Below are 18,879 nucleotides of genomic sequence, written 5' to 3'. Positions count from 1 at the left end.
AACTTACAATGCTCCCTCTTGTGATGAAGTTGCTGCTTTGATTGTTGGAGATTTTGATTCGTTGGATCATGGTTGTGACATTATTTTTCGATCTACTGCTGGTCAGTTACAGCGTATCTATGAAACTCATGCTCTGTATTGGCCCTTACAGTATCCGTTGTTGTTTCCATATGGCGAGGATGGTTACCAGTTGAATATTCCTTATCGAGGTCAAGTTGATGGATATGTCCCTGGAAGGAGAACAAGGGTTTCTCTCAGGGAATTCATATGTTTTTGTCTGCAGATTAGGGAGCAAGAAGATGGAATTATTCACAAGTGTAGGTGATTATTTCAATAATTTGTTGTTGATTGTTTCACCATGATTGAGTCCCAAAGGTTGTATGAGATTAGAATGAAGCAAAGTACAATTAGAGGAGAAGTGCTTCAAGGAATAGAGGAGGCTATGCGTTGTGGTGATGACGAAGCTTCTTCAATTGGGACACGAGTCATTTTTCCTTCTTCCTTCACTGGTGGTAGACGTTATATGTTTAACCGTTGTCAGGATGCGATGGAAATTTGTAAACATTTTGGCTATCCAGATTTATTCCTCACTATTACGTGTAATCCAAATTGGCCTGAATTTCAACGATTCACAGAGCGAGAGCGAATTCCCATCACTGATCGTCCTGATATCTCTTGTCGTGTCTTTCATGCTAAGTTGAAATGCCTCCTAAGCGATCTCAAGGAAGGTGTGTTTTTTGGTCCACTTAGTGCGAGTATGTTACTTCTCGCTTGGCATTTCAATTTCTGTTTGTTGTCCTCAGACATGTAGTTGTCTGGCTTCTTAATGATGTTTTTGTATTTTAGGTGTGTATATATACTATTGAGTTCCAAAAAAGAGGTCTACCACATGCACACATGTTACTTTGGCTTAACGGGGAAAGCAACTTACAAAGTGTTGAAATTGTTGATGAATTCATCTGTGCTGAGCTACCCAATCCCCTCAAATTTCCAGCTCTTTATAATGTTGTCACCAAGTACATGATCCATGGTCCATGTGGTCGACTTAGACCGAGTTCTCCTTGCATGAAAGATGGTAAGTGCTCAAAATTTTATCCAAAAAGATTCGTTGACCAAACGAGCTTTGATGAGGATGGCTATCCGATATATAGACATCGTAATATGGGTGTGACAGTGAAGATCAATGATGTTGATATTGACAACAGATTTGTTGTGCCTTATAATCCATTGCTGTTAATGAAATATCAAGCTCACATAAATCTTGAGTTCTGTAACAAGTCAAATGTGATTAAGTATCTTTTCAAGTATATCAATAAGGGTCCGGATCGGGTGACTACAACTGTTGGAGAAACATATCATGTTGGTGAATCTTCTCAAGTGGTTGATGAGATCAAACAGTATTATGATTGTCGTTATTTATCACCGTCTGAATCCATGTGGAGAATTTTTGCTTATGATATTCATCATAGATGGCCATCAGTACAGAGGTTGACTTTTCACTTGCCTAACCAGCAACATGTTGTATTCGATGATGCTGATATCACTACTCATGTTTATTTGCGCAACAAAGATTTGCTGACGATGTTTACGAGTTGGATGATGGCCAACAGGCGGTTCCCGGATGGACGGTCTTTAACATATGTTGAATATCCAGGTAAATTTGTCTATTGTTCGAACAGTAGGGAGTGGAAGCCGAGACAGAGGGGATTCTCAATTGGAAGATTGAGTTTCGCTCATCCCTCATCTGGTGAACTTTTCTATATGCAGATGCTTTTGAATGTGCAGAAAGGTTATACCAGTTTTCGAAGTATAAGAACCGTGAATGGTGTTACTTATGATACATTTCAAGAGGCATGTTCCGCCATGGGATTCTTGATAGATGATAAGGAGTATGTTTCTGCTATTAAGGAAGTTGTCGAGGTAGTGTCCGCTGCACAGCTAAGGAGGCTTTTTGTGATGTTGTTGCTATCTGGTTCCATGGGAAGACCTCTGTCAGTTTGGGAACAAACTTGGGCTTATTTGTCTGATGATATTCTTTATCGCAGAAGACATGAGCTGCAATATCCCGGTAAGAATTTTGTTCATGATGAATTTATTATATGACAAGCAGGCACACACGCACACAGACAGTACAGAAAGGATATTATGGTGCTAATATTTATTAATTATCGTTAAACGTAGATCTAACGATGAGTCAGGACGAGTTGCAAACATTTTGTTTGTTGGAGATTGAGAAACTATTGCAGAGTAATGGAAAATCATTGAGAAATTATGCTGGCATGCCGGTTCCTAATAACTCTTTAGTCTCTCAATCTAGCAATTTGATGCTGTTGCGTGAGTTGCAGTATGATACTGTTTCTTTGACTCGTGAGCACGATGCAAATATCTTAAAGTTAAATGAAGAACAGAGGGTGGTCTACGATAAAATTATTGATTGTGTTTCGAATAAGAGGCATAGATTCTTTTTTGTGTACGGGTTCGGTGGCACTGGAAAAACTTTTTTGTACAGAGTTTTGTCGGCTGGATTGCGATCTGAGAAAAAGATTGTTATAAACATTGCTTCTAGTGGTATTGCTTCTCTATTGTTACCTGGTGGTAAGACGGCGCATTCTATGTTCAATATTCCTGTTGAGCTGACTGAAGATACTATTTGTCGGATTAAGAAAGATAGTGCAAAAGCTGATGTAGTCCAATTGGCCGATTTGATTATTTGGGATGAGGCACTGATGGCTAACAAATTAGCATTTGAAGCGCTCGATAGGACATTACGTGATATAATGATTTCGGTCTCTGATAGGAATAAAGATTTACCTTTTGGTGGGAAGGTGGTTGTTCTCGGTGGTGATTTCAGGCAGGTCTTGCCAGTTATTCCAAAAGGTTCTCGTGCTGAGATTGTGATGGCTTCGATAAATTCTTCTGTCCTCTAAAAATATTGTGAAGTTTTGTGTGGTTAACAATCGGATTGGAACAATCAACTGCTCAGGAGTTAAGGTCATTTTCAGATTGGATACTTTAAATCGGTGAAGGTCGATGTGGAACGGTGGTCAATGATAAACTTTTTGTTGATATTCATTCTGATCTAATCATTCCTGTCTTGGAAAATCCAGTGGAAGATATTGTAAATACAATCTATCCGAATTTGGTTTAGAATTTTCGTGATCCAAGTTTTTTCCAGGATAGGGCAATTCTGGCTCCGACTATCGACAATGTTGAAGAGATAAACAATTATATAGTTGACTTGTTGCCCGGTGAGGAGAAAAATTATCTCAGTGCTGATTCGATATGTGGTAGTGATGTCTATTCTGATGTTGATGTTGATTGGATAAATGTTGAATTCTTGAATCAGATTAGGTGTTCTGGTCTACCTAATCATTCGTTGAAGTTGAAAATAGGCGTGCTTATTATTTTGTTGAGGAATATTGATCCAGCTGGGGGTTTGTGTAATGGGACTCGACTTGTTGTGCGAGATCTAGGGAGAAATGTGATCAGTGCGGATATTGTTTCTGGTAGTAATGTTGGGGATAAAGTTTTTATCACCAGAATGAATATGATTCCCAGTGATACGGTTATACCGTTTAAATTCCAACGCCGTCAATTCCCGGTTTCTTTGTCGTTTGCAATGACAATAAACAAAAGCCAGGGTCAGACATTATCAACTGTCGGTTTGTTCTTGCGTCGTCCTGTGTTTTGTCACGGTCAACTTTGTGTAGCTCTTTCCCGAGTTAGGAATAGAAATGGTCTTAAGATTTTACTTTGTGATGAAGGATTAGTTGATCCTATCAGGACTGAAAACGTTGTATTTACGGAAGTTTTTTATAAGATATAATGTAGTTTCTTGTTATACCTTCCAATCTTATCTGTGTAATTTATAGTTTTGTTTCGGTCTATGTTTTCTTTAGAGAGGGACATTTTCTTTGGGGTATGTCTAAAATCGTCTCAACCATTTTGTGTGCACTAGATGCACCATTTTTTTATGAACGGTTAGATTCTATTAAATGAAAATAATTATTAATAAAAAACAATTATTTGTTTTTTTATAGAAAGAAAAGTCAGATGACACCAATGCAAATTTGATTTTAATGTCATAAAAAAATTTAATTTTAATCTGGATTAGACTCTGTCCATACAAATTTATTTGATTTTTGTTATTTCTAAGATATATATTTAAGTAATATATATTATTAGTAGTAACTTTTTTATAATGTGATATATCAATTTTTCTTGGCACCTGTTTATATAATAATTTGTAAGAAATAAGAAAATACAAGTTATAATATACCTTTCTAATTTAATTTTTAATAGTTGAACACGTAAAAATTTATTCATAAATAATTTAATAGTTACCCGATAAGAAAAAAGAGAAATGCTAGGGGACTAGCAATTTTGTGATTTGTAGCCATTAAATAGCCATTAATAATGGTCTTAATGGTGTGAGATGGGTGTGAGATTTCATCCAATGGCTCACTTTTCTTTGCTGGTTACATGCTGGCCAGAATTTAACAAAGTTGCTGGCTCCCTAGACTTTTCCAAGAAAAAATATCATCAATCATAATTATTTTAAAATGATCATCCAGGTTTTATGTATCAATTTTTCTTGGTGCCTGCTGTCTTCTATTTTTTTATTGTTATTTTGGTTTTTAATATTTAGGCCAAATTCTAATTTTTTTTTTTACCAAAGATATGAGACTCGAACCCGCAACCTCTTAATTGAGTATGGGGAGACTATACCATTTGAGCTATTACTCATTGGCGGCCAAATTCTAATTTGATGTCTAATATTTTAAATATTTTATTTTGGTTCAAAATAATTTTGGACGAGTTTAATATTATTTTACTCTTAAATGTGATATAAATTCTTTGTATTAGAAAAGATTTTGTATTAGAGTATTCACATTTAAAGTAGCTAATTATACACTAAAATGTTATGTATTTATTAGAGTCTATCAATGTTCTTCTTTTATATTAACCTTTGATTTCTATGTAATATAATCTAATGGTCTATATAAATATGGCATATTCTATAAGCATATAATTGTTGTGCTCATTTTAAAGATACCCTTTTTTTTTAGTGGATAAAATTGATGCTTCATATTTTCATATTTTATTTTGATTCCTTTTTTTTTTGTTTAAAAAGCCATTTTTTAAATCCAGTTATTTTATCCGATATCAAAAAGTTACTTGATTATGTGGTTTTGGAAGTATTAAAATTTATTAAAAAACTTGATTATTTACTTTTTTAAATCTAATATTATTTTTTCCAAATAAATTGAAAGAAACTATATTGTTAATATATCAATAAAAATAAAATATCATGATTTTATTAATAAAAAATAATTATTTACCTTTTTATACAACGAATAGCCAGATGATACCAATGCAAATTTGATTTTAATCTGTCATAAAAAAAATTGATTTTAATCTAAATTAGACTCTATCCATACAATTTTATTTTATTTTGTTATTTCTAACATATATATTTAAGTAATAAATATATTATTAGTAGTAACTTTTTTATAATGTCATATATCAATTTTTCCTTGGCACCTCTTTACATAATTTGGTTAATTTATCCAGATCTCAATTGATTTTGTTTTTTTTTTTTTTGTTAGTTAAAACATATCTCTTTTAACAGATGAACCAGATTTTTATTTCATAAAAAAATCAATTCAAATTATTTTTTTTAATACGTTGAATTTGCATAAAATTAAAAAATTAAATATCTAAAATTATTGATATTTTTTTACTATGAGTCTAAAAACACTTGGTTACAGGATTTTGTTTTTATTAATATAATCATCTCAATTCAACCATAAACGTAATTAAAGTCAGATAATGTGAGTTATTCTAATTTTGTTTTACCAAATTCATCAATTTCAGTTCATTAGGATCCCTAAAAGACGTTTCGACCTCACCCCATCTTCTTCATCCCTAACCCAATCTCCATCCGTCGCACCATGTCTGCACCCCCATCCTCGACTGAAATTTCGGCTTCTCTCCTCAGTTTTGGCCACATGCAGAGAAGCTATGGGTATCTCTGCGATTCCATTCGATCCCACCATGAGGGTGTTGTTCTCTTTATTGTGTCTGTTCCTTCTCCCCAAGGTTCCTCTGTCTCTCTCTGTCGATCATACCTCATTCTCCATCTCGATTTCTCCGTTTTGGATAGCATACGTTGCCACCGCCGTTCAAGAGGTATATGTGGGCTATGGTTCCATTCTCCTCCTTTTCAATCTCTTTCTCGATTCCTTCTCCAGTTTCAATTTCTTTTTTGTGTTAATTGTTACTGTTTTCTGGATCCATCGTTTAATTTTGAGTTGTTTGGTTTCTGATTTAATCATGGTGATTGTTACTTGTTTTTGTAAATCAATGGTTTTCTCCTATGTTTGTACTCTTGGTGTTTCTGTGAAATAATTTTCTTCTTGGGGGGTTTGCTCATTATAAATTATATAATTTTCTTTCTGCTATTGGACTGAAGTTAACTGTAGTGTTAGGTATAGTTGACTGATGAAATTCTGTTTTTGCTTTATTGTGAATTGTCAAATCAACTATATGTGGTAGGTATTTGGTAATTTGTAATAGGCCTCTTCCCATATTGTTTTTGCTCTTTTCCCATGAGTATTTGGTTACTTGTGATATCTTCCTAAATGATGTGTGTAGCCATATCAATTTATATATGCCTATTAGTCTATCTCTGTCCCATATGTGAAGCTTACATTGTAAGCTTTAGTGTTTGTTAACTTTGGGAGTTTATAACTCCAACTCATCTGTTTATCTTCTCATCTTAGTTCTGAATTTTTCTCTGTATATTTTCTCCTTTTGGTGTTCTTATCCTATATATGTTGGGAATGAATAACCGTGTTGATTTGGTGGAGAAAATCACTCCGTGGAGAGAATCATGGAAAGTGCATGTTAAAGTTGTGAAGTTGTGGTACCACAAGAATCCTGCTTTGGATCCTTCTCAAAATCTGTTGCATATGGTCTTAATGGATGAGAAGGTCAGTTTTATTTTATGTTAGCATTTCCTTAAGTTGTTGCAACTTTTCTTCTTTTTTTTAATATGCAGAAGGGAATTTTTTTTTGGTTGCAAAGTGATATGTTTTTGTTGTTTTATTTTTTTAATCAAGTGTCTTTATGGTGTTTGGATACCTAAATAAGTTAATAAATTCAAAATATGAAGCAATTTTTTCAACTGCAGTTACACAAGATCCAAGCAACGATTAGAGATAAGCTTATATAAAATTTTGCCGTGTCTCTAAATAAAGGGGATGTGTACTTGATGACCCATTTTACAGTTGTACCAAACACTGGTTTGAACAGAGTGATAAAACATCAGTTCAGACTTTTGTTCCAATACAAGACCTCTGTTGTTTCTGTGGTATCTCCAAGGATACCTCATTCGGGTTTGTGTTTTAAATCAATAGATGAAATTGATCAAATGACAAAGGACGACAATTTCCTCATTGTTTCGTACAACTTTCTTGCTCTTCCCTTTTAGAATCATAGTATTATGTTTTAAAAAGTGTGGTTTCTGATTCAAATTTGTATATGTTTCAATCTAATTAATAGACTTTGTTGGGATCATTACTGGTGTTCGAAAAGAAAGAGATGTAGCATCATATGGGAAGCTGATCAAAGCAGTTGTGCTAGAAGTTTTTACTGATGGGTAATATCTCTGACTTTCTCCCATATCAGTAGTTATCTTCTATTAATTCTATTTTTTTGTTCCAGCCTTTATGTTTATAACAATAAATATATAGTTAGATCCTTTTGATATTTTGAAACTTATCTATTCAGCAAAAAGGTACAATGCAATGTGTTTGGAAATGATTGTGATCTGTTAGAATATGATAACTTACAAAAATATCCAAGATCTCCACTGATTATCCTCGAGTCTTTTAAAATCAAAGCAATTGAAGGTTAGTTTCAGGCATATTCAGTGAATTTTTACTCTAATATTTACTTTTCTATTTTTTGACCTTTTAATTTAAATATGGTTTGAGGCTAATAGAATAGGATTCTTGCATGCAGGGGGGTAATCCTACAGAATGTGATAAATGTCTCTAGGTTATTCATTAATCCCGACATTTCTGAGTCTGTTGAGTTCCTAAGCAGGTTAGTTGTGATAAAAATATTGAAAAGCTACAACCTGCTATGCTTATTTTGTTGGTATTCATGTATATGTTTTGTGTTATGAAGATTAGTTATTGTATCTTGTATATAGATTTAGTGTAGCCAGTTATGGATTCTCAAGACTTGTGACCAATGACCTTAGATACTTAGTTTCTAAAGTTGATGGTGATTATTTCAATCCCAAAGAGATCAGCAATATTCAAGATCTTCATGCAGATAATGGGGTACTATTTTAGATTCGCAAACTCTCCATTTAATACTTAAAGTTGAATTTCTTAAACATGTGTGTCGGGTTTCGTAATCTGGTTTGTTAATCATTATTCTATAGTATATCATTGTTTTTAAAATTTTTCAGGATTCACATTACTTTGTTATTGGGACAATTAAGGAAGTTATGGAAGAACCAGATTTGTGGTACTACTCATGTGTATGTGATCATGCCATTGTCGAGCATGAGGATCTCTACCTTTGTGATGTTTGTGGTTCATGTGTTGAACATGTTATGGTCAAGTGAGGTTCATATGTAACTCTATTATGGAATAGATTAATTATCAATCTTTTGGATTTTTTGTTAGTTCTTTGTTATGCGTCCCTCTATGTGTTGTTAAGAAGATTTCTTAGTTTTAGTTATCATTCTTGGTTGTTAATTGTGTAAGATATGGGATTCGGGTAAAGATTCACCATGGTGGGTGTGCTATTTTGTTTGTTCTGCTTGATAATGCGGCAACAAAATTATTTGGAAAAACCTGTTCTGAAGCATTTCTCAGGATAGAAGAAGAATTTCCTGTTGATCATAGTGTGCTTGCAGTATGAACTCTTTCATAGCGAACCTCATTTAATCTTTGTTATTTTTTTGTGTTCAAGTTTATTGATTCTTTTATATTAAACTCCCAAGGTCTGTCGGTCATATTCTCCACAAATATTTGATGATGTTGTTGGAGAGGAGAAAGTTTTCAAGGTTGAAATTCATTCTGCAGTTGATCCAGATTACTCCGGGTGCTTTAAAATTGTAAATGTCTTTAGTCATAATCCGGAACCAGCTGCAACCGATGATTATATCAATGTATGATTCCTCACCCTATGTTACAACATGTTCATGCAATTTTTTTTCTCAATCAATGCATTCGATACTTATTCTAACCAAATTATCCCAGGCAAGGCTTCACGGTCCCATTTTTCCACCAATCTATGACACCTACTTGCAGTATGCAACTGGCGAATATTACAAGACTCAAGTAGTATGTGATAATTCTATTCAATCCGAAACTATTGAAGATATTATTACTGATCTTATTTCACCCAATCGCTGCTATTCTGATGCTGAGAACGTATATTTTTTTCCTCATTTGCAATAAAATCTCTTAGATCATTCGTTTTTGTTATTCTTGTTATATCATACCCTGAAAAGTTAGTAAATGGTATTTTTGTAAATTATTTGAAATTTGAAATGCTGTAATCATTTTTTCTTTGCTGGCAGGGTGGTTTCGTTTTTATTCTGGTAACTATATCATTTGTTTTGAAGAATCATAAGTGGTGGTTCTCAACTTGTTTATGTGGTTCTCTTGTGTCAGCTAATAAAAATATTTTATCATGTGATCTATGTCAGCTTCAATGCATTGATGCTGTCCCAAGGTATTTTGTTCTTTAATTTTATTATGTTTTGGTAACTAATTATTATTTCAATGTTAACTCAAATTTTCCTTGTTTTCTCATGGTTTTCAAGATTCTGCTTGAAGGTTGTAGTGTCTCATGCAAATGGCAACAATATATTTGTTCTTAAAGATCGTGAAGTCGTCCAAATAATAAAGACAAGATGCTCGAGCTTTTTGGATAATCACTCAGAGTTGAATTAGGTTGTCATCCAATTGTGGTTTTAATTAGTATATAGATATAGATATAGTTAGTTTGTTTCTTTTGACATTCCTAGGGAAAACATAAATTATTATTATGCTATTTGTTAAGTATTTTGTTTTTTTTTTAGGGATCTTATTGCAAAGTTGTTCCATTAAAACTCATTTCAAGTCTTTTGCACAAAAAAGTTGTATTCATGGTTGATGCTAGGCCTGTGGGTTATGAGATGAATCGATCTGTGTATATTGTTCAACAAATCTGGGATGATACCTCTGTTATTAATGTTTTTGAGGCTGCTGCTGAGATGAATGAGCATAAGGTCTGCTGTATAGTTTTTATAATTTGTTCAATTATTAGTGTTTAAAAATATCAATAACTGAGAGGATTTCAATTTTGTCCAGATTCATGTTCTGGTTGATTCTATGCCTGAAGTTGAAGATGCTTTCAGCCAATGTGAAAGCGATCATGAGGCTATAGAGGATTTGCATGCTTTTTAGTTTAATATGTTCATATACTACTTTAAATTGTTGTTTGATTTGTGATACTTAGTGTGTTTTGAATTCTAATATGGATATAACTGTGATATTTATGTATTTAATGAAATTTCTTTTTAATTACAACAAAAGAAAATATGCGTTTATTTGACCAATTTCAAATGAACTGGTTCAATAATTAATTAATTATTACTCTGTTGATAAAAACAAGAAAAAATGATAATCAGCCAAAAAGATATAGATGCTGGTTAATAAAATGGTTTACATTTACATTTTTAAATGTATCCAAGCTAAGGTTAAATTTAATTGTTATTAAAAAATATATATATCTTGTCTTCATTTCAAAAATTATAACATTTGAAATTGAAATTTAAATATGAAAGCCGCTGCTGGTTGGCTAACTCCAAATACAGAATCGATTTTGTAGAAGAATTCCGGTCTTCATGAAAGCACCATAATTCTTAGATGACAACGCAGTCAAAACACAAAATATGTCGTAGTTACAACAAGTCCATTATCTTTTATTTCAAATTATCCTCAACGTGTACGTAATAAAATAAAAAATTAAAATACAATTATATTTAAAGAATTATTTGTATTACTTTTTTATTAATTTATTAAAAAAATAATTAAACTTTAAACTTATTGGCATACTCTTTTCATGCTCACCTAAAAGATCTTATATAATATTTATTGAATTGTGGTGTAAATTTTTTTTTTCATAGTATTTGAACCAAGAAAAAATAAAATCTTATTTTAAGAAAAAACTAATAATATATTTTTAAACAAAATAATAAATTTTAAATATTCTTTTAAATAATATATAAATCTAATTAATATAAATATATATACAATTTTAGTTAGCTTGCTTAGCAAGGTGAACGTCGTATCATTATCATAGGGTGGCGGTGGCGGTGGCGTGGCGGTGGCGGTAGGGTGTTGTACCGTCAGCCGTCTCATCAATCACTAAGGCTATAATACAGAATAATATATATTTTAAATATTCTTTTATATAACACAAAATCTTCTATTATTGTATTTATATTTAATATCATAATTTTGTTTTACACAAAACAAAATTTATTTAAATTTTCATATTATATACGTAATATATATTTAATATTATTTTTTTTAAGATTCTAATATATCTTTTTTTAATTTAGTACATAGATTTTCAATTTTTTCATGTATTATTGATTTTAGTTTTAAAGGCCAGTAATTTCTTTTGTTGTACAGATATGTTGCTTTTAATATTTATATACTATTTTATTTTTGTTTTGGACTTCAAGCTAATATCTGAAACTTATAAAAAAATCTAAAATTAAAAAAAAAAGGTTAACCTGATTAACATGTTACATTTTTAAATCCAAACCATTTAAATAAAATATAATAAATAAAGAGTTCAGATTTAACGAATTAACAAAATGTGCAGCACTCCATACTTACCAAGAAGTGTTTAAGGATGAGCTTTCATTGTTGCTGGTTTTATTTGCTTTTAATTACAATAATATTGAATTAATCTTATCCACTATAATAATCTTGGAATGTTTAGTATTGGTTTATTTTGGTTTCATTACTTTGTTCGGTGCTCAATGGGTTGAAATATCAAAAGTCATCTTCCTCATAACTTTCTCCTTCTTTACCGAGACCTCAGCAGTCAGCCCTACCTTTCTCTTTTCTCCTTTTGCTAGCTGTTGCCACTCTTGCCTTCCTGCCTCGATATTCTCTGTGGTTGTTGTGACCCCGATTCGTTCGTCACCATCGTCAACCCAGTTTTCTTTATCCCCATCCAGTTCGTGTTTCTGGATCCTTTCTTGGATTATACGAGTTTTCTCTCTCTCAAAAAATTGTGGATCAAGGTTACCCACTTCGATCGACGTTTTCTGTCTCAAACGACCCCTCAGAACAGTATTACTATCATCATCGTATTTTCTATGATTTGTTTGCTTTTGTTTCAAATGGAATTCTAATTTACTAATTTTTATACTGTAATCTGTTGGTAGATGAAGATGTATAAGAGATCAATTGAGAATGCATCTGGTTTTGGATCTGAAATTGCAACCCAGTTCTACTAAAAATGGAAATGGGGTCGGAAAATTTGCAAGAAAATTAAGTTAAATAATTTTTCTTCTGACCTATTTGTGTATAAACTATGTTCAATTGTGATCGGTTTTTTCATTCTTCTCACCAACTGTTTGGGTGATTTTGTTTCTTTGTGAGTGTGTTCAGGTAGTGAAGGAGACAAGGGATTCAAGCGGGAAGCATACAAGGGACTATACCCTTTACACAGGGGCTCTTGGGACAGCATACTTGTTTCTCCTTTGTAGATTTTTTTTCCTGTTTGGTCTCAAGAAAATTGTGTCATTAAAATCTATGCTGATAAGAATCAAACTACGATGTCAAGATTTCTTCAATTGAAATATCTCCAAAGCCTGTTGTTATTGGGAGCTCTACTATCTTTAAAAGCGAATTATTTGAAAAAGGGATACCGCTTTTTATGTTCATTTCTGTGTCAGGTTAAAAACAAAATTATTGATGAGAAAAAAAGTGATTCGTTGATTTTGAATTAGTGTGGGTTGGTCTCAAATTTATGTTTTTTTGGGTGTAGTTTTAACTTTGTTTTTCAGCTCTGTTGGAGTTTAAGCTTAGTTCTTCTGCATGATTGATAAAAGTTTGTAGGTTTTATTTTATTTTTATTTTATTTGGATCAATGTTCATCATGTGTTCTATTTCACCACTCATACTAATCAGGAACAGTATAATTATATAGTCAAAGATAGCATGAATCAATAGGTATGGTTTGTTTATAGATAGATAGATAGATGTATATAGATTCATAGATAGGTTGATATGACATAGCTATATATAGAGGTATAAGTATATGTAATTTAATTAGCTATTAGCTATGGACACATTAAATGTCATATGTCAATCAATCAATCAATCTATCCAAGAACTTTAAGAGAAACGTATTCTACAAGCTTTGCCTTACAAACTTGCACATTTCTCTGCTATAAGTAGTGATGAGGTGATGGAGTATTTTGCTGATCTCTCAAAAGCTATCACTTGTTCCTTACTTGCCTTTCTTCTTTTGCATTCCCTTCCATTGAGATAAAACTCAGATCCGACACAGTTTTCTCTTGCCAAGATTTTGCTTTTTGTTTTTTTCATCTACATTCTTTCATCTCTACTATTTATAAGATGAGTCTTACTATTGATGCTCTTGGGAAAATCTCTCCATGGAAGGAAGCTTGGAGTATTGAGGCTAAGATCTTGACCATTTGGGAAGATGCTAGCATTGTTAATGAAAATATGAAGAAACTCTTGCATATGGTCTTGATGGATAAGCAGGTGAATATGCGTGTGTGTGTGTGTGTGTGTGTGTGTGTGTGTGTGTGTGTGTGTGTGTGTGTGTGTGTGTGTGTGTGTGTTCTATCAAAAACTCACTTTTTAGTTAACTAAATTCTGTTTTTTAAAATTGTGTATGTGATAATTTTTACCATGTAATATGTCATGGTATAATATTTATAAAGGCTGAGATGATTTTTTTCTCTTTCTTATTTTTCAGCACCACAAGATCCAAGCAACTGTTAAGGATGATTTGATCACAACTTTTATTCATCGCTTAAAAGAAGGAGATGTATTCATTATTTCTGACTTCAAAGTGATACCTAATGGTGGATTGGTCAGGGTTACAAGACATCGGTTTCGCATCCTTTTCAAGTGTAGTACCTCTGTTGTTGTAGCTGCAAGTACAGTCATACCTAATCCTGGTTTAAGTCTAACTTCTATGGACCAGATTCTTCAAAAGCGCATTGATTATGAGTACTTAATAAGTAAGTTTCACTTCTTCAAATATGAATCATTATAAAGGTGTTTTAAATTGAAATTAATAAGAATTCAAGGAAATGTCTCATGGTATTCTATGTGAGGGTTTAATCTTGTCTGCTATAATTTTACTAAACAGATTTTGTCGGGGTCCTTTGCGGATTGAAAAGGAAAAGGGACGTTGAGTGTAATGGAAAGATATTGAAAGTTATGATCCTTGAAGTTTTTGTTGATGGGTATCCATTATCTTTCTGTTTCTGATCCTTTTTATAAATTACGTTATGACTATTTTTCTTGTTTTTTTACTGCTCTTGAATTATTCTATTGTTGTCCACCCTTTCTTATAATCATTACCCAGGAAGAAAATCTCCTGCAATCTTGTTGGTGATTGTTCTGCTCTTATAGACATCAATAGTTTGAAAAAGTATTAGAGACCACCTGTTCTAATTCTGCAATCTTTCAAGATCAAAGTCAATGGAGGTGAAGAGTTGTCCATGTTGCACACATGTCTCAATTTGATTTGTTTAAATCTTTTTTTATGAATGAATAGTTTCTTTATGAATTAATTTCTTCTTATTGTCTTCTGTGATTTGTAGATAAAGTCAGTCTCCAAAATGTGATCAATATTTCTCGAGTTTCGATCAATCCTGATATGCAGGAAACTGTGAATTTTATGAATCAGTTAGTCGTATTCAATTCTCCTTAAATTTTGTGTCTCTGAACTCAAAATTTGTGCCTCTCTCTCTCTCTCTATAACTGTCTTGCTGAAATTCTTTTATCCTAATATTATTTTTTTTTACATAGATACAGTATAGCAAGCCACTATTTTAGTAGACTCCGTAGTTATGAGGTTGGGGATTTAGTATCTGTAATTGATGATGAATCTTTTGATTGGAAGCTAATACGGACTATTGATAATCTTAAGGGAAACAATGAGGTGCGCACTATTAGTTTTTTAACATCTTTTAGTGCTATGTAAGAAGTACTCATGTTAATTCATTTTTGAATATTGTAGACATGACTTACCCATTCAATTCATTAATTCTTTTTTTTTAATAGGATGGACAATTCTTTGTGGTTGGAAAGATTAAGGAGATTGTTGAAGATCCAGAGTGGTGGGTCTTTTCTTGTGTTTGCGGTCATCCTATTGTAGATGATGATAATGTGTTCCATTGTCAGCTGTGCAGCAGAGAGGTCTAGCATTTTATGATCAGGTAAATCCAGGTTATGATTTACAAATTTTCTTTCGTGTGTTCTCATTCAATAATATAAGTAGGCTTCATGTATCAGCCTCTTCTTAGAATCACAAATAGGTTAATCTCATATTTACTTTCTTTGTTATAGTTACAGGATTAAGATACTTGTTGAAGACGGGACTTCTTGTGGAATGTTTGTGTTGTTAGACAATGCAGCCACTAAGCTATTAGGGAGAACCTGTTCTAATGTGTTCTTGTTGTTAGAAGATGAAATGGATGTATGGTTTATCCACTTAAATTTTATTGCTATATACTCTACGAATAACTATTTCTTATACTTCAATTTCGTCCGCTAATTAGTGATCACTTTTCAATATCTATGACAGAGAATTGAGCACTAATACTGTCCATAATTTTTTCATCAACTCATTGGAAAAGAAATTGTTTTCAAAGTTCAAGCAAAGAGGATTAGCGCTCAAGGTTATTGCGGTACATTTAAAGTCATCAATGTCATTAGTGATGCACGTTTTTTCAACAAACTTCAGGCTAATCAGTGCATCAAGGTTAGTACTCTTTCTTTATGGTAGATATGAATTGGAGGAATCATTTTTAGATATACTTTGTTAATCCCCAATTTCTAATTCTTTGGCTGTTGTTTTAAATGGTATCCTTTACATGCCAACATGATTTTGCCTCATACTTTAAAAAGTTGGTTGCGTTTTATAATTCATGTTTTTGTTTCAAATTTTAAGGATGTTAGTTCTGATTCGGCCTTTAGCACAATATTTGAAGACTTCTCTCAGTATGGACAACTTGGAAATGATGGCAACCAAGTCATCTCTGGTGTTCCAATACAAGTGCATATCATTAAAGAGATGCTTGCTGACATTCTTTGTGCTAAAATATATGCTTCCGCATCAAAAAATGTTAGTATTTATGTTTATGTTTTCAACCGTGTCAACTGTGTTTCAGCATGTGTAGCGTGATAAAAACATGTATGATAATATACGAATTACTGTTTGTCTACAGGATCAGATTTGTTTTTTGATCGGTGAGATTATTGATGTGCTGAAACATCAGAAATGGTGGTACTACTGTTGTTTGTGTGATGCACCCGTTTGTCATGTTGGCAATGTATTTTATTGTTATCTGTGTAGAGTTGAGTGTGTTGATGCCATTCGAAGGTATCTATTTTATCTCTCGGAGTTGTTGGTACCAGTTTACTTTTTCCTTTATTGCATCTTCTGCACATGTTTCTCAGTGTGTATCATTCTTTTGTTTATATTATTTAGGTATCGCATCAAAATGATTGTTTCCCATTCAAATGGCAGCAATATTTTCATACTTGAGGATGATGAGGTGATGCAAATACTCAAAAAGAGTTGTTCAGACTTTTGATAGACGAAAGAAATTCCTCCCAAGTAATCATTTTGGTTTTGATTTCATTTAATTGTTCTTCTTTTCGGTTTAGTATTTACGGTTCAGGTATGTAAATTTTGCTAATGTACATTTTCTTTTTTTTTCTTAGTCAACCGATGATTACACTGTTTCGAATAGCATGATTTCTCAGTTGATGAACAAGAAAATTGTCTTCATAATGGATCCTAGACCTGTTGGATATGAATTGAATACATCTCTTCATGTTGTTCGTGCAATATGTGATGATGTTGATATTGTGAAGTTTTTGGAGGACTCCACCCATGATAATCAACATCAGGTGATAACATTGTTATGTGAATCTAATGTTGAGTTAGTCAAATTTGTTTCTAATCAGGTCAACCTGAATTGGCTATATTATTTTGTGTTTTCCATGTGTCATGTGTTAAAGGTTACTGATATTATTCCTCTGTTGTTCGATTTAGAAATTTGATATGGATCCCTTTGTTCCTCATTTTCCTTTCGAATTTAAGAATCCAGTTCAGTTTCACTCCAATGCAAGCATTCAATGTTCATCGAGCTCAAGTGCTCCAATGGGTCAGGCTTCACCCATTTCTGTTCTCAACTGGAATTGTTGGGTATTTCTTGACCTAATGCACTTTGATTCTTTATCTCTTAGTAAACTATGTGAACAGTAATACATATATGCATACATATGTATCGCTTAAATTTTTTTACTTTATTTGTTTAATATTTGTTCTATTACTCTTCAAAGTTTCATCATACCTGATTTCTTTCTCATCTCATTTTTTTTGGCTTCTGCATTCGTTGTTCTTATATTTTGTTGTGTTATCTGTATACTGTTAACCATGATTTTCATGCAAGAATTTTGTCCTCACAAGGTTTTAATTTATTTGGGAATCATCAGCCTCTCACTATTAGGGAAGAGCTTCGGAGTGCCTTTGGACAATGTGAAAATACTGTCGAGGCTGTTGAAAGGATGGATGAGTGTAGTGGCTAATCATTATTTTCATTACAATATATATAGATATCTATAATATAATTCCAAGTCTGTAAAGAATTGTCAGAAGTTTGCTTAGTTGTGCTAAGTAGTTGGAAAATTGGTAAAGTATGTTGTCAACGGATCTATTTTGGTATGTAATATGAACTGATTTCCGGAGTTGTGATGTTTATGAAACTTATTGTTCTCTTTGGTATACTTAAATTATTATATGTGAATATGTTTCTTTGTGTTTTTGAATAAAACATGGTTATTATATATAGAGATGTGGTTTGTTTGGTATATATTTTTTTTCTTAAAAGTTATTAAAATGTATCGAATAATTTAAATAATGAACCCCAAGATCATTAAAAAATGTAATTTTTTTCAACCGTGTTATAATTTTATATTTAAATATCTCATATAAAAAGATATTTTTAAGTAAAATAAGTTAAAAGTACTTTTTTATTTATTTATCATGTGAAAAATATATTTTAAAAAAAATTTAAAAATATAAATTTTAACTTCTCAGAAAAAATTATAACGAATTTTTTTAGTAATTTTACTTTTATTATTAGAAATTTACCAAATAAAGAAAAAAGTAAATAAAAATATCTTTTTCATCAATTTTTTTTATTGATTTAATCACACCTAAACAAATACTTAGTTGCTTTTATTAGTTTATCGATGTATTTAACATAGTTCATTTTCTATCTTAATACTTTAAGAGTCTAGAGGTAGACATGTTTTGGTAAAAAAAAGTTAAAAATTTCTAGCATACTGGATGCATTAGATCAATAGATGTGGACCGCACGATGGAGTTGGAACGATTCTAATTGGGGAACATGCATGTTCCATTGGGAACACAATATCTCTTCCTCACTACTTTCCTTTTCGTGAAGCCGATTCTGGTTCGGAGCCATCTCACTCACACATCTCCTCTCACTCTCTCTGGAATTCCGGCGAAGATAGAGTCCGATCGAAAGAGGAAGAAGTCTCCGGT

General features: G+C 32.3%; 2 protein-coding genes across 2 annotated transcripts; both read left to right on the top strand.

Moving 5' to 3' along the window:
- The first annotated feature begins 358 nt into the window (after nt 1–358).
- LOC110266298 (uncharacterized) lies at nt 359–10,478 on the top strand. Its single transcript, XM_088499339.1, has 15 exons — nt 359–755; nt 995–2,068; nt 2,182–2,877; nt 3,027–3,118; nt 3,176–3,662; nt 7,567–7,663; nt 8,029–8,112; nt 8,222–8,354; nt 8,486–8,640; nt 8,787–8,937; nt 9,026–9,193; nt 9,285–9,458; nt 9,608–9,628; nt 10,112–10,300; nt 10,383–10,478. The coding sequence occupies exons 1-15, from the start codon at nt 359–361 to the stop codon at nt 10,476–10,478; spliced, it is 4,014 nt and encodes a 1,337-aa protein (XP_088355465.1).
- Nucleotides 10,479–13,676: 3,198 nt separating this feature from the next.
- On the top strand, nt 13,677–17,897 carry LOC148546754 (uncharacterized). Its single transcript, XM_088499338.1, has 12 exons — nt 13,677–13,826; nt 14,044–14,311; nt 14,900–14,984; nt 15,108–15,240; nt 15,363–15,418; nt 15,648–15,777; nt 16,252–16,425; nt 16,529–16,683; nt 16,792–16,858; nt 17,028–17,273; nt 17,362–17,514; nt 17,805–17,897. Exons 1-12 carry the CDS (start codon nt 13,677–13,679, stop codon nt 17,895–17,897), a joined length of 1,710 nt encoding a protein of 569 aa, XP_088355464.1.
- Nucleotides 17,898–18,879: the final 982 nt, after the last annotated feature.

The sequence above is a fragment of the Arachis ipaensis genome, chromosome B9 (genome assembly GCF_059453495.1).
Source record: "Arachis ipaensis isolate K30076 ecotype BB chromosome B9, ASM5945349v1, whole genome shotgun sequence".
NCBI lineage: Eukaryota > Viridiplantae > Streptophyta > Magnoliopsida > Fabales > Fabaceae > Arachis > Arachis ipaensis.
Note: the sequence above shows the minus strand (reverse complement) of the source record. Positions and strands in the feature narration are given on the sequence as shown.